General features: G+C 40.7%; 1 protein-coding gene across 1 annotated transcript; it reads left to right on the forward strand.

Moving 5' to 3' along the window:
* The first annotated feature begins 1,252 nt into the window (after positions 1-1,252).
* On the forward strand, positions 1,253-27,199 carry slx9 (SLX9 ribosome biogenesis factor). The gene is made up of 6 exons (XM_071902124.2): positions 1,253-1,525; positions 2,242-2,368; positions 16,988-17,056; positions 20,447-20,621; positions 25,602-25,670; positions 26,679-27,199. Exons 1-6 carry the CDS (start codon positions 1,325-1,327, stop codon positions 26,803-26,805), a joined length of 768 nt encoding a protein of 255 aa, XP_071758225.1. The 5' UTR covers positions 1,253-1,324; the 3' UTR covers positions 26,806-27,199.
* The last annotated feature ends 534 nt before the right edge of the window (positions 27,200-27,733 follow it).

A 27,733-nucleotide genomic window follows, 5' to 3' on the forward strand; every position in this document is an offset into this window, starting at 1 on the left:
TTGTTCACATGTGCAAACCAACATGTGTCCAGAAAGCACATGTGCTTTGAATTCACATGTGGGGTTTTCACATGTGACAGTATTGTGAGTGTGGTAGCCACTGAGCAGCTTCACCGGAACCAGATTTTCCCAATCGTTCCAGAGATTTGAATCCATGATCAGTCACAAGCCCACTCTTCCACCTGTTACATTACCACCAGATTCTTGTGCATATGGTTATCGTGATTCTAGCAACGCAATTGATTTGCACGAATAACATGGTTTCTCTATGAATCCCAAGGAAAAGAGCAACTGGGTGAAATCAGAATTAGTACTTACAGGTAGTCTTGTGTCATCTGATGTTGTTTTTGTTGTATGTAAATATTCCCCACTTGTGTAAATGTTGTGTTTTGATATTTGTCTATTTTTGTATACACTGTTACAGATTCATATTATGTATAGCTCATGGTAGTATTATAATATATATTTTGCTTGTTTTATATTGATGTAGAAGACCACAGCTATCTGCAAATAAATATGATTTTCATTTAACACCTGGGCTATTTTATTTACCATTTTGTTAGTGAGCGTAAATAACAATAACAACAATATTAATATCGGCGAGAGGTAACCCAAGATATTTTGTAATTAGTGTAGTTAAGTTTCAAGCCAGTGAACTGGATAGCGGAACCATGTGGCGAAGAAAAGCATGCGGAACGTTTAATCTTTCCCCGCTGCTTTCCACGGACCCACTAAACCGAGACACCAGTCACGCTTGTTGTTGTGCCCAGTGTCAATCACCCAGAATAAAATATATTACTTCCGGTATGAATTTTCAGAGTAAAATCTTTATTGACGAATATGTGTTGCAAATGTTTCTATTCAATAATATAAAGGTCCAAAAATTCAAATATATTTGTAAGTAAGAATCTTTAGTAAATGATAAAGCATTTCCCCCCAAATGTCCTTTTCACAGCATATTTACCTAGCCATATAAGCCTACATGAGATGCTAAGTATGGGGCTGCCAATAATATACAGAGAAAGATGCACATAAACTTATACCAGACAACTTGGAAGCATGTCTACTCTCTTTTAAGAAGTAAATTCTAAACCATGGCTGTGGCAATTGCAAAACTGTTCCGAAATGCGAAAGAATGGGAGCCCCAGTACCAAGTGAGAAATTATGCGTTTTTTATTTTGAAAACAAAAGCGTCTTACTTCCGGTATTAGTTTAGCTAACTCTGGCTAGCTTGACGCACTTCACACGCGACAGGGGGGAGCACTAATGTGTTTACTTGTATGCATAATAGCAAACGTTTACAAGTTCGTTTGGTAATATTAACATGGTTGGAAAGATAAAACATGTCCGTCAGAAGCTTCACCAGGAGGCAGTGAAGCTTGACAGGCCCAGTAGCCTCACACAGCCCACCTTGTTACCCCAGACTTCGGAAAAGGCACCGAAACCTGCCTTGGATCTAAACAAAATAAGTCGCTTTCCACCGCTGGAAAGTAGGAAGAATGACGACTCAAAGGATAATAAACAGGTATGTGTTGAGAAAATCGCAAAATGAATAACTTCGACCATTCCATAGCCTATCACAATCAACGACTCTGGTATGGAGAGAACGTCATGCCGAAATTCATTAAAAAATCTGTCAATTAGCTAAATGTGGCCTTGCTTGTCAACAATTGTACGCATTTGGTAAAACACGACATTTTACAAATTGACAGGTCATCTCGTAAGTGTAACATACGAGTAGGTAATCCAGCAAGCAGCAATTATTTGGATAAAATAACTTTTAGAATTGTCTCACACTGCTCCCTACTGCCCTCCCTGATGTTTTCTGGTGGAATAACAGGCACATTAAAGTTGAAATGTTATTGGAAGTGAGTTCTTCTTGGTGCCGAAAATAAGAGAGGTATTTCACGAGTTAGAGTGTTAGGGTTTGAGTCATATTTTATGGGGTAGTTATATATATTTTGATGATAATCAAGGCTGCATTAAATTGACAGATTTCTAACATAAGTGTGGAGTGACGTCATCTTGATATGAGAGCAGGGATACTTTTTTCCCCCCAACAAATATGAAATTTAGATTCTTATTGACAGACACGTCATATTTTGTTAATATGTGCAAACTTTGTAATGTAGTGACTCTTTAGTGAGTGATTCCTTTGAATTCAATTCAATGTTTATAATAATAAAAGACATATCAGGGATACATGTACTTTTACTTACTCATATTCTCTAAATCATACAGACACAGGCAGCGAGTTCCTTTCCCACTGGGATCTTTGCTGGCACTAAAATCACTCCGGAGGCCCTGGTGCAAACACTGAAGTTTGAGGAACCTCCAGATGTGGTGGTCCAGATACCTGCAAAAAAAGGTAACGTTGGCTAGCTAGCTGGATGTTAGCTTCAATACCTGCTGTTCACTCTGTGTGGAGGGAACATCATGCCAAATTTCTTTAAAAAATCTGGCATTTCAATGCTTTCTTCCTTATCTGCAAACGTACATAGCTGATAGAACATGACTTAAGATGTTTTATGAATTGTTATAAGATACTCCAAAATGCTATACTGTATATACATTTTGGAAAAAACTTGCTACCTGAAATTCATCAGGCAATATTTGAAAAACATAAATGATCCTGTCCTCAAAAAATGAGCTACTTTATATGTAAATGTCTTAAAGGAACACTTTGCCATTTTTTAACCTTATCTCCATATATTGGTCCTCACTATGAGACTGCACCATGTCTGTCTACTCGCTCTGTGTCTCGGAGACGGACTGTGGAAAGTCCCAAAATTCACCCACCGTTGAGGTCATCGGCGGGTATTTCCAACTCGTAGAAACTACAAACGCTCTCTTCCTGATAGGAGTCAGGCTGCCCGCCACCTGAGGCAGAGACGAGAATCCTGGAAGCAAGCGGTTGTAGTTTCCGCAATTTAAATAATAAAATAAATAAAATCATAAACATAAAATTCAATAAATATCACCTTATAAGTTATAAACGTCCGCTCCAACCTCACTGAACTAACCCTAACCCTAACAAAGATAATGGAGAGGGAATGCATGCTGTCTAAAAATACAATATTATCATACTGTGCATGTGCAAAATTTAAAGAGTAAACAAATCTCAAGCCCAAATCATGTGTAAAGCCTGACATCAAATGGTAAAAAGCATGCTACTGAAATTGCCATCTGCTATTGGCTGATCTTTGGTGCCAGGTGAGGTCACCACGTTTTATACTCTACAGAAGGTGACATCACCTGGCACTAAAGACCTGTCTGGATCTCACACCACTCTCAGTAGCTTACCAAGACCTTAAACAAATTCCTCTGTTTTGCCTGATTCTAATAAGCCTCTGGCAGAACAAAAAGATATTGGTCTGAATGTGAAACTCTCTCATCGACTCCCAGCCAAAACAGAAGCAGTCTAGTCTGACTGACAGTGTTTTCAGTGAAGATGGAAGTAATCGTGAGAACTGTTAATAATGTAACCATGGAGAGTGTGTTTATGGTGTAATGTAGTTTGTTGGCCGTTTGGAAACAGCAGTGATAGTATAGGGCAGAAATGTCTTGTGTTACTATTTCTAACAAATATATTAAAAGGGCAGATTTTTAAATTTGATCAAAATATGGGAGAAATGGGGAATGGGAGTGTCTTGAAACTCAGAGGGTGGGAGTTTTTGTTCTAAAACGATCCAGAAATTGAGTTTAAAAACCATAAATCTCAGCACCTGGCCATGTAATTGTTGAGTCATTAATACAACAACAACCCTATCAGATATAGATATATTATTGCCATTTTGTGCTATGAGACAGGAAAAACCGTACTTATTGCATCTTTCAAGGAAAATTTCCACCTCAGATACTGTTACATATCATCAATATGTGATGTTCAATGCATTCCAGGAGTTATTTTGTGATGAAGTGTTGATATATACAATTTTGTTGTATCCACTTTCCTTCATCCTGTCTGTCTTGTCTACTTCTACTTCAGTTAGTGATTTCGTACATTTCCCAGAATGCCTTTCAACAATCCCCAGAGAACACCTGCGCTGATTATCAAAACCAAGAACGGCAAGTCGATACTTGTGTCCTTGTGGAGAATGTTCTTCCCAAGTTGTCTTGGGGAGAACGATCTTCTCATGAAAGTAAGCACAGAGAATCTTCCTTGCAATTTGAGACGGACTGTGTGCTTCACATCACGTGCGTGATCAATTAAGACACACAGCTGTTAATTTTCCCAGCTGTTAACCGGCTCTGTACTGTAGACTACAGCGCTGCTCGCAGTGAATCTTGGGGCTTTCAATTCGTTCTCGTCAGTCAAGTCACCATCCGATGCGTCCTCGATATTTTGAGGTTGGCAAGGAAACTTCCGGGGTTTCTATTCGTCCTCCGTCCTGCCGTTCTTTTGATTTGGAATCGTGCTTCGGCGGTTAGATATTACGTAAAACACATCACGGAGGACACAAGAATGCACAAGAACGCGTATTGATAATCAGCCCTGGACTTGAGTGAGTTTTTCCAGTCAAGGAAAAAGAGTCTTGTCTCTTACTCAAAACACAACCTGTCTTGTGGCTGTATTGCATTCTGGTGACTATTGTCAGGGGAGAAATTGGTCTCTCTCCTCTTCTACGATGGATTTCTCCCTGTATGATTGTTGAACGTCTCTTGGTGCAAAATGGCAGCTCTAGAAAGAAGCCCTCGCTCTTTGATTCTGAGGGACTGACACCAAAACCTGACGTTTACTGTTGATGTTTCAGATAGCTGAAAAATGTTCTCCTATTAAAAATTGTTGCTGTACTGGAAACATCTCGATATGATAACAACAAAATTGATGCAGAAATTCAAGGTACATCACCAATAGCTGTTTTTAACAATGTTAAAGTGTTTTTGGGTGAACATTTCCTTTTGAAAGATATTCGTTGAGTTGGAACACCTTTCTCATAAACCTTAGAAAAATATTAGGCTTGCACTTACTGGGCCTGCACTTAATAGGATTTAATGGTTTAAGGAGGAGCTGAACCACCACATGTTGGGAAGGTGCCAGTTACCATAGAATTATTGAGTGTTGATAAAATGCTATAGGACCATCTGTGTCAAAGACCTTTTTCTTTCAGGAAGATCAAGAGGGAATGTGGTGGACTTCATATGAGATACCGTTTTCGGAAACACTTTAGATTAGGGAACACATATTAACTCTTAATAAGTTGCTTATTAACATGCATATTAGTAGTGTATTGGTTCATTATTAGTCATTACAAACCACCACTCGTATTCTACAAGTATAGCCCATTAACTATGGGTTTTCCCTCAACAGCCTCCTAATTAGTGCTTATGGCAGTCAGTAAGGAAGTTGTGGCACATGAATTGGGCTTTTAGTATGCTTTGCTCAGTATGGGGCTTATAAAGTGGTAGTATCACATATTATTGAGAGAAATTATTAAACTATTGGGGGAAAACCCATAGTTAATAGTTAATATGTGTTCCCTAATCGAAAGCGTTACCCAGTTTTCCAGCATAATTAACTAAGTTTATCAATCTACCTCTCATAACTGCTGCTGCCATGTGTCTAGATCTGAATATTAGTCCATCTATGACAAGTACTGTGTTGTTGCATTGTATTCTCTCTGGCCACTAGATGGTATGTAAGGCTCGCGAATCTCCTCACTCATGCTACAGCAGCACCACAGTAGACAACAGTAAAGGTTTCTTTGGGATTTCTGTGCCGCTAATTAAGGCTACTGCAGCATCTCATTCCAGCTTTGAAATGGCAGCTTAAAAGGGCTAGCATAGAAATCTTAGCGGGGCTGTCAAGTGGGGGAAAAAGAAAAAAAAAAAAAGAATCCAGCGAATGAATGAAGGCCAGTCGTAGCATCTCCCTGTGACTGGGGATCTGTCTGTATGAGGGAGTGATGGATCTGAGCCTAGTTGCTAAGCGTGCTGTGCCGCATGAAGCCTTTGCCAGACAAGGGCCCGGCGCTATTTATAGACCAGGCACAGTATAAATTTAGCTCATGCATGAAATCAAGGTTTAGCCGCATCAGTGTTTCCTCACTTCAACTCGTTCAGGCTGGTGCTGATGCCAACGCCGGTGTGCGTGTGTGTTCAGGAGTGTTTGTCCCGAAAAGACACCCGTTGTCGTGAGGGGGTTTATGTCTTATTTATTTATTTATTTATTTTCAGTTTACAGTCGGTCACCCATTGGAAATCAAGCAACAGGATGCAATTAACATGGATGGAGAATCTCCTTTGTACATGCTCATTTTTTTGTCCTCATTATGGCTTATGACGGCTAAAACGCTGTATCACTTTGACAATATATGGAGTCAATATTGGCCTTTTATAAAATATCAGCTAGTCAATATTGTTAATATTTAAATGCTGTTTCAGAGGCTTTTCCACAATTCTGGGGGAAGCACTGATTATTTGCATTTTTTGGAATTATTTGGCATGGAAATGGTCAAATTTAAAGATATTGAATATCGGCAGCTTCATTAAAACAATATTGGTATCCGCATTTGTTTTCAAAAACCCATATCAACCCGGTGTAATGATGGAGTGGATGCCAGTGACAGTCTGCAGGCAGAGGCTTCTGCCTTCAGCTACAGCACAATGCAAGACAGAAGTAGCTGCGCTGTCTCCGCTTTAAAGTCACAGTGAAGTGGCATTTTGGGGGCACCTTGCCTACGTAATTTGCCATATTTCCAGTTGAAACAGGATGCTGGAGCGGGACATAGCGCAAGGGGGGATCGTTCAAAAGGGGCAGACGGTGTAAACCGATGGGATAGCAGTAGCCATTGGGGAGAGAAAGGCTTTTTTATATGATGTTATATGAGGCGGAGGTGGGGAATTGTGCAAAGATCTGGGATGGTAATAATAAGTAATGGGATTTTGTTTTAAAAATACAAGAAAATAAAAATATTAAATGACTTTAAGAGCTACATCTGCCTAGCTGTCTCTTCTTAATCCAGTATAGCAGGTAGCAGGCCTTCATCTGCTTCATTTGTATCCACTTAAACTCACAAATGAACCCCCACTGCAACCCGCAGCTTGCAGATGCATGCCTCGAGTGCTCGTAAATGAGCTCCTGAAAGAGGCTACCGTTGCGACTGGTCAGCGGCAGTAAACTGTCTTCAGGAGAGAAAAAAAAAAGTCTGAGTGCAATTAGGCTAATCAATTCAGCTTTAGATCAGGGCAACGTCCTTTATTCCAGGATCGGCCGTTGTGTGCGATGAAGTATGAATGGTTTTCAGCATCAGCAAACATGCCACGGGGAAGCACTGTACATATTTGCAGAAGCTCCATTCCAGTGCTTTAATTCCCTGTAGAGAGAGAGAGTGAGTGAGTGTGGCCTCCTTTCTAGATGGCCTGCCACCACAGGGCATTGACTCACATTTGCTTCGCCATCATTAACCTCTTATGCAGTTGTGTTGAAGATGCGAGCGCCCGGGTTTTGTTATTTCACAGTAAGGTGATGTACATCAGTAGTTTAACCAAAAAATGTGAATGGTACCAGCAGTAGTGTTGGTTTTATTTTCTTATGTATTACATTACTGGCACTTCCAGTTGGTCACATTAAGTTTGAACCGTATGCATGTTCACTATTCGATTTATACAGGACAGAGTTCATACAATATGACAAACATGATGGAGATCATGTCCCTAAACATTTAATTTCCTGTTTTTTTTCTTATACTGCTCATTTAGTTTCAGAACTTTCACTAGTTATGTTCAATAGGAAATAAGCTGTATTTGTGGTTAAATTGGTCTCAAATTTAATTCCAGGTAGCATTAAAAATCCTGCAGATGGAAGAATGAATTGCCCTGCAATAGATAGAAATTCATGAGAAATGGAGCGTTGCTGATGGTGAGTATCGTCTAACGATGACAGGTAGTTCAGTATAGGCCGCTGTTCAAGGTTCAGCTTGTAGGTCATCAGAAGTTTAGTTTGGTTGCAGTGGGAATGTAAAGAAGTTACGCTCACACAGCTAACATGGTTCTTTATATGTGTTCAATGTTGTCGAAATAGTAAAATGTCAAATTGTTGAATAAGTCTAGTATATATCAGTATTTATCATCAAGTATATATCAAATTATTATACTATATTGGGCCAAATTTATTTATTATTTTCAATACAGAATTGCATTCTTGTCAGAGTGGAAGAGCCTCTGAAACAACATTTAGACCATGGGACACTAAAACTCTCCAGTGAAACACAGGATAATAAATTACGATAATAATAAAACGTATTAACGCATACTTGTGTGGAATCCTGTTAAAGTGTCGCATTTGAATAAATTCAAGTTTAGGGCTTCTCATAGAAAACCAGTGTAGTATCGATCAATTCTACAATAAATATGTAAACAATCATATCAGAGGTGGACCACACTGACCGGACCAGATCTGATTTGTAAAGGCCAATATCGGCCCCATATATTGGCCTAACCCCTACAGTGAAAAGTGATGACTCTGTCAGTTGGTCAGACAGCCCCCACGGCCTTTTGACGAGGCGCTCTGTCTGCAGTCTAATTAGAGGTATCGTTTCACTACCAGACCCTGGAGAGAAGCCCCCCATCTCCTCTTTATTTTAAGGTCAGCTCCCTAAAGACTGCCCGCCTGCCCACTTCTCTCCTCTCGTAACCTCTCCTTTATCCCCCCCTCCTCCTCCTCCCTCCTCCTTTCATCTCGTTGCCATTCATTCCTCTCCTCTCCCAATTTTCGCCACTGTCCCTCTTCTCATTTACTCTCTCCTTTTCTAGGCATGGGAATGATTGCGCGGTTAAGCCTTCGTTAGTCGACATTCAAACCAGAAGTTATTTCAACTGAATTCATCACTTCACCTGCCAACGTTCCCACCTTCTCAGCATTTCTCCCCATTTTATTTGTACCCGTCTCTTTTGTCTTTATCCAATTTGGTGCGAGGCTCATTGGCTAATTTGCCTGTGCGGAGCTGTCATGTTTCCTCACATTGTCATAATGCGACTGCACAAGTGCATCAGAGCATGCAGCGGAATAATAAAAAATGCTGCCATCGGTTATCCAAATGTGAAACTCTATGATGCTGTGATGGCGAAAAGACAGTGTTCATCTACACCCAGAAAAGGGAGGGTTCTTCAAGGGTTCTTTGGTTAGGGTAGTGGATCTATACAGAACCATAATGACTCAAAACACCTTCTGATTTGTTCAAACAACAGGGGGATAATGCCGGACAAATAAATGCCTGTCAGATATGATTGCTTCCAGGGGGTTTCAATGTTTGGTGAAATTAGTTGAAATTCCCAAACCTAGTTTTCCTATTTTTTTTCTTCTTCTTCCTTTCCTCTCCCCTCCTCATCCGCTGTTCCTCAACCTCTTCCATACATACTCCTTTGCCCCTCCACCCACCCTTCCCTCTCCTTTATCACCTTCCCAAGCTTCAGTGCCCACCACCACCACCACCCTTTAGGTACAAGCTGTCAATCCAGCCTTAAAGTAGAGGAAGGCGAAGAGGCCAAACAGGATGCAGGGAGTGGGGCAGGCGGGGGTTGTGGGGGGGGGGGGGGGGGTTTAGTATTGAGCCACCCGTAATCACAGCTATCCATTTCACCTAACAGCGAGAAGACGATGCTCCCGGTGGGAACGGAGTGGTGGTAAAGCACCCTCCCCATTCTCCCCCCCCCTCCAGGAACACTATAGCCCCCCCACCCCTCCAAGCCCCCCCGCCCACCCACAAGTGATTGGGTTTCCCCACTTCTACCCGCATTTGTAGTCCGCAGCAGATGCCTATCTTTGCCTGTTCTCTCGCTGCAAACAGCAGCACAAACACATTTGTTGTCGAGCGCTGTGGTGGCAGATAAAGGCCTGCCAGGATCTCCGGAGTGCATGGACTCTCTGGAGATGCTACGCCTGTCTGAGCAGCGCCCACCGAGGTACCAGCAGATGGGATATTTACACTGACACTGAGGGGACTTCATACGTCCGCGACGATTGTCAGTCTTCTGTCAAATCACTGTGTATTTGAACAAAAGGCGCTGCAGTGAAGAGTGTACCTTCAGCTGAGCAATCGCGGAGGATTCGCATCATTTCTTGGTCCCTTTGTCATCACCTCTCCTCAATAGCCGGGGAAAGTTCTGCATATCTGCATATTCAAAATGGCAGATGTCACCAATGTCAAATCTCAACGCCTAACTATTAATTTTGACCGATATGGGTTTGTGAAGGCCAGCAAGTAATCAGTTTTCCCTAGAAAAGCCTCTTAAACAGCATTTAAATCATCATGGAACACTAAAACTCTTCATTGAAGCCCAGGATGATGATGATAATAATATATAATAGTAATACTTGTGTGGAATCCAATCAAAATGCTACACCTGCATCATATCCATCATATCAGAGATGGATGACACTGACAGCCCTATATCCGTAATATCAGTCTAACCCTTGAAGTCAGAGCTCATTATAAACACTGTCTGGAGGGTGTGGAGCCTTGAAGGATCTCACTGGCCCTGCTCTTCCTGTGGTTGACCACCCTTGTCTAGACATGCCTTTGGCCATGGCAGCCACCGCTGAGTGAAACTGCCCCTCAGAAGTTTAATCCTAATTGATGTACTAGGCTAATAGCCCAGTTAGGATCACAGAAAGCCTGGCCATAAGCGTACTTGTTATTATAGATGGAAAACAACATGGGTAACAGAGAGAGAGCTTAGAGTATTTCGGGTCTGCTAACAATGGCTGTATTAACGAGCCAAATTAACCAATCTCCAATACACCTGCTGAATGAAAGTTTGTTTTCTCTTATAATGAGGTATTCATTATACAAGAACGACAACTTCTTGAAGGGTATCTTTCAAATTTGTCTACCAGCCTTCAACACTGTCTGATTCGTAGTCAGAAGCCCCTCGAAGAGAATGACCGAGCCCCTCCATCCAATAATTTACAGAATTTGAATAATTGAAAATGCCCTCCGTTGAATCTTAAATTACAGATTTGCTTAATTGTGCTAGGTGGCGTGGATTGATTATTTGACAACACTTGAAGTGCATTGTGATACATTAAGCAGATAACAAACCCATTCAGAGATCAACTTTTCATACAATGTAGTCATCAGACAAACAAATCAGGAAATTGCATTCAATTTAATATCATGTAATCAACTGTACAGTTTCCCCATAAAGTATTTAACCTGCAAAATGTTTTTGCAGATTGTTTATTATATCACACTCTGATTATATCATGCACTCACAATGTGCTTCTAATGCCTTATGAGCACCAATTCAATTAAGTAAATGCTGTTGAAGCAGTGTATAACCCTGAGATGTTGTCTGTCCTTCTCTGAAATGATCATATTATTGAGGAATTGAGGATAAAGTCAAAGACCATTTCCATGAGGCCTATTGTTCTGTGCACAGAGATATCCTGCCTACTGGAGATGGGTGGAAAGACTGTGGAATATGTATAACGAGAGACAACATTTCAGCAACCACTACAGTCCCCAAGCCTGACATTGGGCTAGATGGGATCAATAGGCCAACATACAGTGATTCTGCTCCTGCTGTTTGGACAGGACAGAGGCAGAACACATCAGATCCATCTGTGGTCATTGAAATGACGTGGCCTATTTGCTGGCTCTGACCTTTCAACTCTACAGAGCTGGAGCTGTTGCCGATCAATGGACAGAAAGGAGGGCAGCACACAACATTGTACATCCATTTAGTTTTTCTTGGTGTTGTGCTAATAAGGTATATTTAAAGGAAAAATCCACCCTAAAACACTTTTAACACAAAAACAGGAATCGGCAATGTACCTTGCTTTTCTGGGTCCATTTTGTTGTTTGGTGATGTGTTTTTCTTATTTCTCTGGATAACTGGCAAAACATAGTCAATGTGATGTCATGTCAAGACATTTTCAGTGCAGCTACAATGGAGTTTGAAAGCTGAAAATGTTTTGGCTATGTAAAACATCAACGGTAAATGTCAGGCTTTGGTGTCAGCCCCTCTCTTGCCATTAGTATCGCTATCAGTTCCATTATTGCTCTTTTGACCTGCACATAAAACCAATGGCTAGATGCAACTAGTCCAGGCATTCTTTGTAGATTGTTAAAAGGCATTCTGGGAAATGTAGGTAATCACTAACTGCAGTGGATACAACAAAAAGGTAAATTACAGCACCATCACAAAATAACTCCTGGAATGTATTGAACATCACAGATTGATGAGATGCAATCATTTAAAAGCCCTTTCACATCGAGAATTAGAACAATAAAGATAACTATAACTATAAAAACATTCAAATCGTTCTAAGCAAATTTAATATCTGTGTTCCTGACAGTCGGGTTTCTAGACAAGAATGCAGTGTAGCAATGTCCCAAAGTTCATGAACTAGTTGGCTAGCTATATTTATACGCCCAAACATGTCTGACTGTTTGACTGAAAGCAATAAGTTCTCGCCCCTTCTCTGGGAGTTGTCGAAAGGCATTCTGGGAAATGTAGGAAATCACTAACTGAAGTAGAAGTAGGCGAGGCATGTTAAGGGAAAGTGGGTACATGAAGAAAGTAAATTGCAACGCTGTCACAAAGAAACTGCTGGAATGCATTGAACATTACAGATTGATGATATGTGACAATGTAGGAGTATCTGAGGATGGATTTTTCTTGTTTTGTCTTTTTTTAATTGTGTGTAGCACTGGATTCCTGTGGTATAGCATAATTTATAACAACCCAGTGCATGCCATAAATTATACCAACTCCCAGTAGGCTGTGTTTTAAATAAACTGACATGCATCAAATGGCTGCTGGGATTGCTGTAGGCCCTAGTTGTCATTGATTCATGCAAAGTACTTCATCATGGTTTCTCTTAGGGCTGTTGGAAGCTTTCTAAAGAGCTATTTGTGACCAAGACGGTACTCTAGCCAATCAATCCACAGCTGTAATAGTAAGCATAGCTCCTCGTTCTCACATTGTTTTCAGTGACATGGGAATAATGGCAGTGCTAATGGGATTCGCTTGCGTGTTTGGAGAGGAAAAAAGAATGAAAGACTGGATGGAGAGAAGTGCCTATAGCCAATATTTTGTGCCGATATTCAATATCTTTAAATTTGGCCATTTTCATACCAAAAATTGTATTCATTTTTATTTTATTCATTGTCTGAGCATTTGATATGAGTTCTGACAGTTTAGTTTTTCATAGCTACATTTCGAGGCTGGAGAAGGTTTGTTTGCTTGTGTAATGTTTGCAAATGTTAAAATACAGAGTTATGATGGGTCAGGAATGTTTCAAAAACGCATATTTTCCATCCACAAGTCAAACGCTTTTGGAACATATGGAACTATACTAGGGTTCAACCGATTTTGAAGGAATATTCATGCATATTTGTGTGGAATTTGATCAATATGTCGCATTAGAATCAATTCAGGTTATGTTCTTCCCATAGACAACCAGTGTAATATTGATCAATTCTACAATAAATATGTAATTAATCAAACTACATCATATCCATCATATCAGTGGTGGACCACACTGACTGACCGATATCTAATTTTTAATAAAAGGCCCCATGTATTGTCAGACCAATATTTCTGTTGAATCCTCATTCCGACACAGTCACTTCACCCCCGCCGTTCCTAGAAATGGCAGTCAAGGTCTTTACTGCATTGCTAATTACAAAGGCAGTGCCATCGGGCCACTAAAAATAGACCACTGCAATACTGCCACTTCATTCAGGGAGGGGCCCATCGATCCTCCTCCCGTCCACGCGAACACGGAGCCGATGGCTGGTGGCGTTCATCTCACGGTCAATGGTTTGTTTCATAATCAAAGCCCTCGAATGAACCAGATAAGACCATTTTAAAATGTTTTATACAGACAGCGTACTTACATTTGTACAGTTAACCCATATCACTTGGAAGATGAATGCACTACATTACCTGAAGGCAAAACATCCTCTCTGTCACTGTAAATGCACAGAACAATCAAATGTGGAGTCATTTTAGATGAGATTTGAATGCGGGTCATCTAAACTTTAAAGTTTAAATTTTAAATGACCTGCAAGATTCTTGTTTTTCCTTGATTTTGGTGACACCTTTGGTGAGAAGCGGTCATTGCTTTGGTGTTTTGCACTCAGCGAAGGGACTGGCCCACGATACTGTAATGATAAAGACACTCGATGTAGATTCCAGCTTCTTATATTTCTTGTACCTTCTTTTAGGGTTAGAGAATTTTCAGACAGCAGGTGTTTAGACATCCAATGTAAAAACTTTCATGAACTGGCTATCTGTTGAATCACTATTGTATGGTATCAATCGGTGATAGCAAAACAGACCTTGAAATGAAGAAGAGAATGAGAGACAGAAAGGAGGGGGAAAAGAAAGGAACATAACAGGTCATCTGTGGAATACTGTCATAGAGTTGGTTGTTGACAGAGGATAACAGAAAACCCCAAGCATGGATGTTTTTTTAGATGTTTTGGGGGGGATTTTTGCATTTATGACATTCATGACAAAGGTCTTGTGTCGGATTCGAACTCAGGACGTCATGATTACATGATGTTTTTGTTGGTGTGGTCGTTTTCCCTGTTCCCTGACGTCATCGACTGATCCGTTCCACCCTGAGCTGCTTTTGTACGTTTCGTGACATTGTGTCATGGTATCTTCACACCTCAGTTTGTTTGCCTGGGCCTCTAAGGAAGAGCCGTATGGTTTTTGTCACGGCACGTCGGCGAAGCGTCAGTCTGTCCGCCGGCCTTCGCCATTTATCCCTACATGTCGGATGTCAACTCTTCTGCCTGTCATGAAGGGCAGGGATCGAAACAAACATTCGCTCAGGGTCCAAACCAACCTGTTTCGGCCTAAATGTACACTACCAGTCAAAAGTTTGGACATACTGCACTTTTTCTTTATTTTCACTATTTGCCACATTTTAGAGTACTAAAGACATCAAAACTATGAAATAACACAAATGGAATTATGCAGTGACCAAAAAAGTGTTAAACAAATCAAAACTATCTTATATTTTAGATTCTTTAAAGTAGCCGCCCTTTGCCTTAATGGAAAGGCAAAGGCTTTGGAAAGAAATTCATACATAGGATCAACTTCACTGTTTATATTTGTCTAAGAAACTAATTTCAAGCATTTAAGCAGAAGCCTTTAGATCAAAATGGCTTTAAGAGAATGAAAAACATAGTACATTCAATCAGGTGTGTCCACACTTTTGACTGGTAGTGTATAAGTAAAATCAAGTTTATACATGCATGCAGTATTTGCAGAGATACTTGAACTGAACCAAACAGATCAAACACAATAAATCAGCATCTTTCAGGGACTGTAGGAAGTTTTTTCTAACAGTATTCTCTTTGATTATTCTTAGTCTGCAAATTGCGATATAAATACACAAAATCTGCAGTAGTATCATTTGTCTGGCTCTGTCCACTTAATATAGTTTTCATCTTCTTTTGGACGCCCATGATTCTACCACTTAACATCTCTGATAGGGAGATCATTAGGATTTCATATCTTGCACGAACAGAGACGTTCACATCTTTCTTGCCACAAATTTTAACAACGACTTTTTTCAATTCAAGCCAAGTCACGCTCCCTGATTCGCTACTTTTAAGTATTTTCTTTTTAGGTATTTTACTGAGACTTTAGGTTGAAGGCATTCTGTGTTGCTTTCCACAGATTTGGAGCAGCAAAGTTTAGAAGTTTACTTTGCTTTCTCTCTTTCTCACACACACTCTCTCAAACACTCACACACACACACACACACACACACACACAATCTATCTCTCTGTCTGCCACCCGGGCACCACTTGTCCCTGAGGATGTCCTGACCACAGGGAACCTCAAGGTGGCTGTGCTGATAAAATAACGATAAAAACGCAAGAAAAAAAAAAAATCAGTTTCCATCCCAGCCTAGGATGTTTTTCCCAAAAGGGGGGAAAATAGTCAGGACTGATGTTCTTTTTTTTTTTTTTTTTTTATAGCTGACTCTCCTCAATGTGCACCCCATGTGTCTGACTATATTGTTATTTAAAGGCCCAATCTGTATGTATGGGGTAAAATGCAATAAATTACGATAGGTCAAGAATGTTCCAAAATAGCATATTTCCATCTACAAGGCCAGCTCTTCAGGAGCATATGGAAATATACCTGGGGTTCAACTGGTACGGATAGTTGGATATCCATATCACATTTTTGATGCCAAAAAATATTCAGTGTTTCCCCCAGTTATTCTTGTCAGGGTGGAAAAGCCCCTGAAACGGAATTTAGACCATCATGGGACACTAAAACTCCATTTCTTATGATCTCATGATAACAATAATAAAGCATATTCATGCATACATGTGTGGAATCTGATCAAAATGTCATAGAATCAACTCAATGTAAGGGCTTCCAATAGACAACAAGTGTAGTATTGATTAATTAACGCATCAGTGGCCAGATGCAGACACACACACACATTTTGATATGAAATTTTATATTAACTTCTCAAATATGTATGATTTGATGATAGGAAACTCTAAGCTCTAAAAGACTAGAACATGCATCAGTGAGTTTGTGTCCAGACTTGGCTCTTATGTTACATAATAAATATATAATCAATCAAACTGCATCGTATCCATCATATCAGAGGTGGACCACACTGACTGGACCAGATCTGATTCGTAATAAGAGGACAATATGTCGGCAAACGAGGGACTAACCGTAAAATCTACCCAAAACGTAGATTGTCCAATAAAATGCTGATTGGGTCATAAACAGGGCCCAGCGTATGTTGTGATCCAGTTTGAAATGTGTAATTGCTCATTCAGCTCCGTTCATTCGGGGGCGGCGGAGGGCTCGCCGTAGCTCGCAGCCAAAGACATTCCCTCGCCGCCTTTGATGTATCTTTAACACATTTATGAATTTGCCTCTCTTCATGTTTAATTAGCAGGCTTTTCCCTCTGCTGAGTGGAGCCAAGCTGTGTTTGATGTGTGCTGTCACGTAACACTGTGTGTGTGTGTGTGTGTGTTTTGACAGGCCCAGAGGAGAAGAAAGTCAAGTCGAAGAAAGAGAAGATGAAGGAGAGGAGAGAGCGCTGGCTCAACAGTGAGTGTAACTTCCACCACTATTCATATTTACTAAGCCTCTTAGTAAGCACTGATGCCATTAACAGATATCAGACTAATACCAGGTTAGACTAGTGTATCAGAGGATTTGTTCAATAAACAGTACCAGCAGTGATACAGTGGTAATAGTACATCTCTACTTCTTAGAGTGAGACTTGACTGTGTACTGCATTTGATAATAATCTTTAAGCTGAAACAGGCCTTAGATCAGCACTGTTAAGAACTAATATACTGCAGCATGTAATTGAAATGATCCTTTGGCAGCACTGGACTGACAGGAGCGTAGAAAAGACAACATCTTATCCCCATTTTAGTTTCCCTTCATTGGCAACCAGTGCAGTTTAGAATTGATTTAAAAACTTTATCAATCACACAATCAGCCACATTTTGAACGAGCACCTAGCTTACTTATTTATTTTTTTATTATACTGTGAATTTTCTCTATACTATTTCACTTTGTTCCTTCATAATTTATTGTTCACCTTTTTATTTATTCCTCTTGTTTCTATACTGTTAACTGTTTTTAACTGTTTTAAAGGAGAATGCCATGTCATTTAGAGTTCTAGCCCATTTACTACAGTCTATGTCTAGTTTAGATTTCCCCCAATAATTTTGCAATGCATGCTGTATTTAACTAGATTTTTTAACATTTACTTGTTTTTCGTTGTTCTAAAAATAAACACTTTAAGGTGTCAAACCTAGCATGTAATTATCTTCTTCTTCTTCTTCTTCTTCTTCTTCTTCTTCTTCTTCTTCTTCTCATTATAATTATTATTATTGTTATTCCAAGATGTTGATATCCCGAAGACCCTCAAGAGCTGTCGTGCCTACATGACTCAGAATGAAGTGTACAAATTTGTCTCTCATCACATGGGACAGAAAATTGCCATTGGCAGAACCCTTTAATAAAACACAGATATAAAAACACACCAATTACACATTAAATAAATTATGAATTAGACAGAAAATATGACAAATAGTGCAGATTGCCCCTTGAGAGTGTTTATTGTTGTGAGGATGACAAGGGACTACAGCAGAGGCCAATGGTCCTCGAAAGACTTCACTGAATTCTGAATTCATATAGAGAGCTGACATAAAAAATGCGCTTTATGCTTTATGGGATGGGATGCTTTTCTGATCGGAGGATGAGACGCTTTTGGGATGAAGGTCCGCCTTTGTGTCTCTGTAATTACAACTCCTCTCCCCATCACCACCACCACCATCATCTCCTATAATTGCGATCAGGCTCGTAACTCTATCTATCTGCTGAGCCAATCAATTCCTCGGTAACACAACACGTATCCTCTTCATGCATATAATTAGGTACTAATGGCTGTGCGACTCGCTCTTACTGAAACCCAACACAGGCTCCGCGGACTGACAGTTTTCAGAAATTAGGAGGAAAGAAATGGAGATAATCTTTTTTTTTAATCATAGGCACAGCATTCGGGAAAGTAGAGTTTCACCGATATGGGTTTTGAAGGCCGATACCAATATTATCGAGTTAAGCTGCCAATAGCTGATATTTTTGCCACTATTCAGTATCTTTTAAATTTGACTATTTTCATGCAAAATGGATTCAAAAAGGAGAATCCATGCTCACACAATTATTCAACTATTACACAATGTTTCCACTCTAGGTCTTCATCAGGTATCTGGCACAGGAAGAAACAGCAGTCCATTTATAGTCAATCAACCATGAATGAAAACTGGTGTGCAATAATAATTGACAATTGAAAATATAATTGTGAGGGCTACTCTCTTTAGGCTACATATTTCCAATTAAAAGATGTTTTAGGGGTGTGTGTGTGCCGGATGTTTTACTGAAATGCGAGAGGAGATGTCATTTAAACAAACAGCCACTCAGAATGAGAAGGGACCCCAGAAGGGACAAATTTCAGTCGAGTCCATAGTTTTCAATGGCAAAGAAATTAGTTGTTCTATATGCCATGTACATGCCACTGTGAGGTTTATGAGTCAATGCTTCAAAATATAAACTCATACATAAAATATAATTTGTTTTGCTTTGAAAAATGGCAGTAAGACAAAGGAAAAAGGTTAATACAAGCACATGGCATAATTTTGTCTCATTGTCTTTTACATCACCTCTTCTGCCGCTTTCCATCCCTGACTCAAACTACACCCAAACCTTTAAAATCCCCCCTAAATGTTGTTTATAAGGGAGTAAATCCCCCTCAAGCTAAACATGAATTTTGAGCCCTGATATTGCTGTCCCATGCTTTAATTCCGCCCACACCAACTACAACAACGTTTTGCCCAAACAGGGCTTCATCAGGTTACAGGATATGACATTTGCAACACTTATATAGCCCCATCCATCAGGATGTGTCAATTAGGAGCCAGGTGGAACACCCTACAACACTGAAGAAAAGCTTCCCCATCAGCCAGTTTAATAGGATCAAACGTATTTGTGGCTCCGCAGAGAGATATGAAAAACTAAAACGGGACATGAAAACACGTTTCCAAACTCCGGGGATATTCTGACTCCTGGATGGCTTCTAAACGCTTTGACAGTATATCACAGGAGTGCCTTAGACCCAAGGAGAAAGTGATAAATGAAAACAGACTTCAGTGTTTTGTCACCTACTCTCCGTCGGGAATGAATTTAAAAATATCATAAAAAGACTCTGGCACATAATAGAGATGGATCCCCGGATCCCCAAGCTGAATAAAAAATGTTTTATCATTCATTTTCCACTACAACTATTCTTTGAACAACATAAAACCAGTGAAATGATTTTCATTTAGCCAGGAAAAAGTGCACTATGGATAATGCGTAGAGTGTAATTTTCTTTCTGTTTTTGATAGTTCATCTAATTTGTTAGAACTGCTTGACAGTTGGTTGACTGGTGACAGACTACCTTTTAAACTTTTAGATGCCTCAGGTTGACATTTTTTTCTTTAAAGTCCCCATGAAATGAACTCCCATTACTTTTACTTGCTGGAAAACAGAGTATCTTTAATGGTGACTTCATGCTTCACCAGTAGGCGTAAACATACATTTCTAACCAATTAAACCATCAGATTTTTGAACAATCCCGCCCCTCCCATCAAATAATACTGTCTTTCTCTCCCTGACTCATATTCCATTGGTTTAGACTTTTGAATGATCCCTCACATGCATTATGTCCCACCCCAACATCCTGTTCCAACCGGAAATGCATTAAATCAAGGAACTAAAGATGCCATTTCATGTGGTCTTTAAATGGAATGCTGCTTGTACCAGAGGAAACCTTTCGTCCTTCATCAGTTTGGCCTCTGTGCCCATTTACTGCACTCCCCATTGTTTTGTCGTGCTTTGCCGTAACCCGCCCTCCTGTCCTGTGTTTGCATCTCCATCTCCTTTCAGAGATCAGCTCCATCAAGCAAGCGCGGGAGCAGCAGGTGGCGCAGGCCCGCAGGCAGGCCATGCCCGTGGTGGGCGACATGAGACCGCTGGCCGACGCCTTGCCCGAGCTCTCCCAGCTCATTGCCCCCGCCGCCACCGCCTCCGCCGCCCGCCGCAAGAACAGGAAAAACACAGCGTGAGTGTCAAGGTGACCGCCGTACGGGCGTCAAGTGTCAACGTGACAGTTCCCTGTCCGTTTTCAGGCTTGCCGGCCCATATTCATCGCATTTCTCCGGTCACAAGAGCTGATCGGTTTTTGCCCTTCAAATTGTGCTTCCATGGTCAAGAAGGCGAGGAATCTTATCCAAGATCAGCACATGTAGTGTGTTGCACTTGAGAAAAATACACACCGATGTGCCCAGTTCTGTCTAGAACTACAGTCTTTTCACAGCAAAGATTAGCGCACTGATGAGCCTCCATCTGCTGCCTGTTCTCTCACTCTTAGTAGCACATTGTTAGTTGTTTAATGAACAAATATTTGTATAAAAGGTTCAGTGAGGCTGAGGCCAGATGATGAGCTTGATTCCTGCTGCTTTTGTAGTGACTAGAGAGCAAGTTCGTCTCACACCTCCAGACATCTGGCTGCGTATCGCTATGGCTTCATCCAAATTGACTCCGTACCAATTTTCTGCCATTCAACAGTGTTTTTGTCCCTTCCCACCTTCCCTGAGGTAATTCCGTATTTAGCGTGGCCAGACATTTGTATCGCCTGTGTTCCTCGACACTCTCGTCACCAGTCGACTGTCAGAATCAGTAATTTAATATCCTCTTCTTTAGAAGAGGTGGCTGGATTTTCACTACTTGAGCAGGGGGCCCGGGGTAATGAACCATGCTAGGAAGGCTTGTGTTCGCCAGATTGTGGCGGCATGCCGAGCTCCGTCTTCTCTGCCTGGACTATCGGCTTCAGCACACAATCCTATCAAGCATCGCAGTGTTGGAGTACAGATTAGGAAAAAAATACAATAATCACGTAATTTAAAATGATGGATTACGTTAGTCAAGGCAGCGGTATGTCTCTGCGAGCAGTTTTTAATGGATTTTTGAAAACAATGGGAGCCTATGACTGCCGGGAAACTGTCTGTTCTAGTGCAAACATGCAGTAGAACAGACAGTAGTAGCTTCTGACTGTGGCAAATACATCGGTGGGTTTAGACTTTTCATAGACATTAATGGCAATAGGAAACAAATACAATTATAATGGTATTATCCTTTAAGATCAGGGGTCAGGCCCCCTTCACCATCTTACTCTGAAAGCCATAACTGATTTAATGTCTCAACTCATTCTAGCTGATTGACTATGACTGATAAGATAGAGGCAGGTCCTTTTAAAGGTGCAGTCTGTGGATTATGGAACGATAAAGGGGCAGGGCTTCACATAAAGCCAGAAGGACAGAAGAGGACAGAGGCGAGGTCGGCAAAGACGAGCCTCCTGATTTGATGTAAAAGCCCAATAAAAGCCACACATTCCCTTCACAGGCAATCCGACAAGCCGCCTAAATCACGTCAGGCTCGGCCTTATCCTGTGGAATTTTTCAATTACCCACCCACTCTTTCGGAGCTATGCATGCCTCCAAGCCCGTTTTAGTGCGCCTCCGTCCCAGCTATTTGACGCAATAATCCAGTTCTGCCGGGGGCAGGGAGGCCGCTGCAGAGCGCCTTTTATTGTGATGGAGCAGTTATTCACTCGGTCATAAATGTCCGGCTGAGTTCACAGCTCACAGCAAAGGCCTAATTCTCATCCCATCCAGTTCTGCACTAACGAGACATAAGTTGAGCGGACTACAAGACTGTGGCTACGGTCACACTTGTCATTTCAGTGCAAGTTTTTGTATTTATTTATTTTTCATGTGTCTCCATTACTTGTTCCTGCTGTTCCTCTCTATCTCTTTACATTACACCAATGTGCAAATTGGCTGGATTGCAAAAAAACCCTCCAAGGTAAAAGGGCGGCATGGCTTAAACATTTAAAGTAATAATTTGTGAAATTATTTTGCTGCTCTTTACCACTGATTGATATAACACAATAGTGATTCAACCTATACCCTGTTCATAAAAGTGTTTCCATTTGCTGTTCTAAACACCTGGTATCTGGTGACTCTTCCCTGCGGAAAATCCTCTGGTCCACCGGAAGTGATGCGTTTTACGTTTACGTTTCTTTACGTTTTCTTTGTTTGGAATGAATAGATATAGTAGTGATAGCCACCATGGCTGAACAGACAAAGAAAAGAGCGCCACCTACAGAAACTCAAACTACATCAACAGAAAATTCAAGGAAAAAGACATCACAGTACTGGGGACAAAATTAAAACAAGGAACTCAGTGAAGAATCACTGCCATAACTTAATTATGAATTATTCATTGGCCATCAGGGGATGTAAAAAAAATGAACAGAACTTATCAACTGCATTGTGCAGTTTCTTTTACTTTTCCTGAATAGTATTTTTTTATGCAGGTGTAATAGATGGATAGGTAGATTCTTTGGGCCAGTTTCATGTACATGGATTAAGCCCAGTCCCAGACCAAGAAACTGTGTGTCTGTGTGTGTGTGTGTGTGTGTGTATGAAAAATTCCAGTAAGTTCACAGTGAATATCCTAGGTTATAGCACTCAGTTGCTATTTTCACTGGTGAATATTCATTGGCTTGTGTAGCCAATGAATGAGTGCACAAATTACAGCCTACAATAAGAGCTCACATTTATGTAGCAGCAGTCGTATTTAAATCAAAAGGTGCTCTAGGTTACAGTCTCTGAAATTCAGCTCCATGGCTCAAGGCTATTTCAGAATATTAATAATAACAAATGTTGCCTACTAGCTGGAGAGGTGCTTCCACCATTCATTTTCACATAATCCATATTTTTTCCACCACAAATAAAACTGACAGTGTTTCTACATTCTCTGAATTTAATCTCCATATTATCATAAAATGTGTAGGGCAACAAAAATAGGGAATTCAAACAGAAAGCTCTAAGCAGCAATCTTTTCTTCCTTTGGAGCTAACCCAACTGGGCCGTTTACATTCTCACCCTACACCACTCCAATTCATCGCAAGTACATACACTGAAAATACATACAAAAGTCAGGAAAGACACGTATTGTATGCCGCCTTGTTTGCCATAATCCAGTAGTGATAAAAATATCCCATTTCCTCCCTTTCAATACTGTCAAAGGCTTCTTTCCCTGCAACAGCAGCTGGTCAGAAACAAGAAGCTCAATCACATCTGTAATAGCTGACAGTTATGTTTATGTATGTTGCTTCTCTTGAGTTGCATGGACTAAGCTTAATATTTCCGTTCCTCTATCACTTCGCAGCTCTCTCTCCTTCCACATGACCATACATGCGTGTCATGGTGGAATGACCCAAACACTCTACAGGGGGAGCAGAATGCTGCGTCTGCTGTGACTGAATACTCCAGCCATTCTCTACCTCTTCTCTAAAAAACTAGCCACGAATGAGCGCTTTCTTCCTTGAAAAAGATGGGCCAGGTACTGCTTTGGTTGTAAGTGACGTTGACGGCACTGGCAAGCTGTATGCCAGTGCATGACTTTGCCTTGTTGTCTTCAACCGGATCTTGCGTCTGCTCTTGAAATAGCATCTCGAGGCCAGCGGAACCATTTTCTTCTATCCATGCAGACAGCGAATATAGATACTGTAGCTAACGCCTGCTTTCTTAAACCCCACACACATTCCACAGCAAAAGTTTAGGAGGGTTCTGGAAGAAGCGGCGGCGCTCACTCAGCTTGGTAGCTATTGGTTGCATTCCATTCCAGTAGCCAATCCAGCAGTGTTAAGAAAATTTAAATACAAGAAACTGGCACACTTCCATAAAAGTCCAAGAGTTGGCAACCTTCGGCAGTAGCTGCATTCACCACTGGCATCAGGGAGTTTCATTCCACCTTTCAATATAAAAGCTGAAATTACTTATTGACAAGTAGGACGTTAAACTGTAGGGTTCTAATTTAGTTTCAGTCCTGCAATGTTATGCAGAATAGCAGCAGTTGTGCTTATACTGTTTTTGAGGTGATACAGCTTCAACCAATGCTGAAGCTGGAAACAATAAGAGCAGATTATCCTTACAAGTCATTCCTTTAACAACATTAAGCACTTGGCAGATGGGGTTAATTAAGCGTAGATCATGTGACATGCAGGCTACAGTATTGCCTTTAGGCATTGTTTGTGCTTTGAATTCCATACGTGATGACGTCCAACACTGACAGAGCGACAGGCACAGTTGAGTTGTAAAAGGAAGATCATCATCACGTATTTTTGGATTGAAGGTCAAAGTTTCGTGGTATGAATGCATAGGTTCAAATCACTCATTGCAATGAACGAAATATGTGAATAAATTGAATGAATTTTAAATCATCTTGTAATTGTTTAGTTACTTTGAGCGCATCCACTGCACAAAATTGTTGCAGTCTGCCGCTCACTGCTGCCACTGGTGGTCGAAAGCAAGACTGCACCATTTTTGTGCGATGGAAGCGCTCAATCGAAGTAACTAAACCATTAGAACAAGTCGGTGGCCCCAAATAACGATGACGATTGATTGCGTTGGCTGGCCCACACAAATAGCACCAAAGCCCTTTACTGAGCCAGGAAAAACCCTGGATTCTCTTTTCATTTGCCAACGTCAAGCTCTGCGTCTTGTCCTTCCGTGTTGTTATGGGCAACGTTGATATTTGCGGTGTGTAATTTCTGAATCATTCCTCGGCCGAACTCCCCGAGGCCCCTATGTCCTCTGTGAACCTCTGGAAATGTTTGCAGTCCTGCGCCTGCAGTTCCTATGACTTTTTTTTTAATCAAACACTTGTTTTGCAGTGGTTTTTGTCAGCCTAAGAGTAGGCCTGTGTTTTTGATGCTGTTTTAGAGGCTTTTCCACCCTGACAAGAATAACATTCTGGGGGAAACACTGAATCCTTTTTTTGGCATGAAAATGGTAAAATTTAAAGATTAAATATTGGCACAAAATATCAGCTATCGGCAGCCTCATTCTAAAAACATTGGTATCTGCCTTCAAAAACCCATATTGGTCAAACCCTACTGCTCACTATTCACTACACACTTATTTATTCTTATGTAACAGTGGCCTTGCCTCTTTCTCCTCTCTTCTCCTTGCAGGCCGGTGAAGAAGAGGCCGGAGCCGACCGATTTCAGCCTGATGAAACTGTCACAGAAACGCAAACTCCTGTAAGAGGCCTGTTTTTTTTCCCCTCTTCCTTAAATGGTTTCTACCTAATACTTATCAAGGCACAACTACTGCAGCTGATTAGATGCGGTCAGGCATGTGGTACACGGTATGCAGGACATGATGTCATCATGGTAGTGTTCGTGTGTGTGTAGAAACTCTCTTGTGAAGACAACAATACATGATAGAAACTTACACCACAGGTTCCCCCTATATAGTAGATGATCTAATTAGATTTTGGAGCACCTTGCTGCATAAATTTGGATATTAATGAGGAAAAACTGGTTTTCTTAATACTCTTACTTAATACTTAAGACCTCTTTGTTAAATATAACATATAACCGTAAACACAACTGGTTATGTTTAATATGATGGCGGAATATTAGGCAGCGCAAGTGTCTCTTGTTAATTCATTTACATGGTAATCAGGAATGTAGTGGAGGGTAAAACCACCTAAACTCAGTTTACCAACCTTTTTATTTCGGGGATAGAGTTAACCACCTTTTTAGGCTGACATTAATGTTCATGATGAAAATACAATGTATAAATCATACTATGTAGAATCAAACGTTATAAGTATATAAGTTATATGAGGATAAAGACAGAAGTGTGAATATAATTGATTAGTTCATATTGGTGGTGGTTTGCCTTATGATAATCACTGAATGGAGGTACATAGACCCTCCCCTCCTTTATATTTAACACTGCATCACTGATTGTAATCATTTACTACACTCTTCAATTCAAAGTAATTTGTGAACTGCAAAATAAATGAACACTTATCACCATTATTTGAAGTCCCCTTCACAGATAAAAAGGCTGAAATTAAGAATTCAACTGTGCTCAATTGTTTTGAGATGCTTGAGTAAATAAATCATCTTTTTTTCTAACTTCATCCCCATAGTAACAAAGACACAACCCCTCTATCAACATAAGCATCCTGCACAATTAGACACTGAATTTGCAAAAGCACAACTCCTTACTGTCGTGTGTTTTCACTCGGGTTGCAGGGAAACGGAGACCAGCCGGTTCGGCGAGGCAGTAAAGAGCCTCGCCGCGAAGACGAACCCTCTGGCCGATATCGGCGAGCAGCTGAGGAAGAGGATGAGGCAGGAAGAAGAGCAAGGCCCCAGCTAACATCAACAGCAGAACATTGTGAGACTGAACAGCTCCTAGAGAGTTAACCAAGTCCCCATCCCACCCAACCCTCGATTTTGAAGGGGAAAACGCCACCCCAGTCCACCCTCGGTTTTAAATGGGAGGGACCCGATAACCTTGCACCCCTTTCCACACCTCTCAACCTGCCAAAATGGCACCGTTGGTTGAAGGGTGCTGTTCACTTGTCCCAGACAACAAGATAAAGGGACGGAGACGCTATGAGGGGCCATGTAAAAGCACAATTGACGTGCAGAGCCTGGGTTTTTTGTAGCATAAAGTATAGTAATTGCAAATGTCTACCAGGAAGATCCTTTCAGTTTTCTTGTCCACATTTCCTAGTTAGTAATAAATTGTGCTGCATTCAAAGCTCAAATTTTTTGTGAATTTTCTGTATTCCTGGTGATTTTTTCACCTTTCTTCACCTCAATCATTGGCAAGGAAATCACAATATGTGTCCCAGATTTGCACCTTCTACTTCGCATTAGTATGTGGTTTCACATTTCAGATGGTAAACTAATATTCACTGACATTTTCATATAAATAAATGTCTGTTTTGCTACTCTCTACTGTCAGTTGATAGAATACAATAGTGATTCAACCTATATCCAGTTCATGAAAGCTTTCCCATTTGCTGTTCTAACACCAGGTGTCTGGTAGCTCTTTCCTGGGAAAAATCCTCTGGCACACAGGAAGTGATGCGTTTTACGTTTCCAGTTTGTTTGGAATAAATAGAAGAAGAACTGGATAATTAGCATGAGCAGTGATAGCCACCATGACTGAACAGACAAAGAAAAGAGAAACTCAAACTGCATCACACACTGTTTGATTGACAGGTGATCTCTGGGAAGTGCAGTGCAGAAACACCACAGCAATGAGCTCTTAGCAACAAAGATGGAGAAAAAAGAGG

The sequence above is a fragment of the Centroberyx gerrardi genome, chromosome 21 (assembly GCF_048128805.1).
Source record: "Centroberyx gerrardi isolate f3 chromosome 21, fCenGer3.hap1.cur.20231027, whole genome shotgun sequence".
NCBI lineage: Eukaryota > Metazoa > Chordata > Actinopteri > Beryciformes > Berycidae > Centroberyx > Centroberyx gerrardi.

Excerpts from the sequence above, each read along its gene's own strand:
- slx9 (XM_071902124.2), top strand. The coding sequence starts at position 1,325 with ATGGTTGGAAAGATAAAACATGTCCGTCAGAAGCTTCACCAGGAGGCA. Across the intron at positions 20,622-25,601 it reads AAGAACAGGAAAAACACAGC|GCCGGTGAAGAAGAGGCCGG; the intron begins GTGAGTGTCAAG and ends TTCTCCTTGCAG. Across the intron at positions 25,671-26,678 it reads TCACAGAAACGCAAACTCCT|GGAAACGGAGACCAGCCGGT; the intron begins GTAAGAGGCCTG and ends CTCGGGTTGCAG.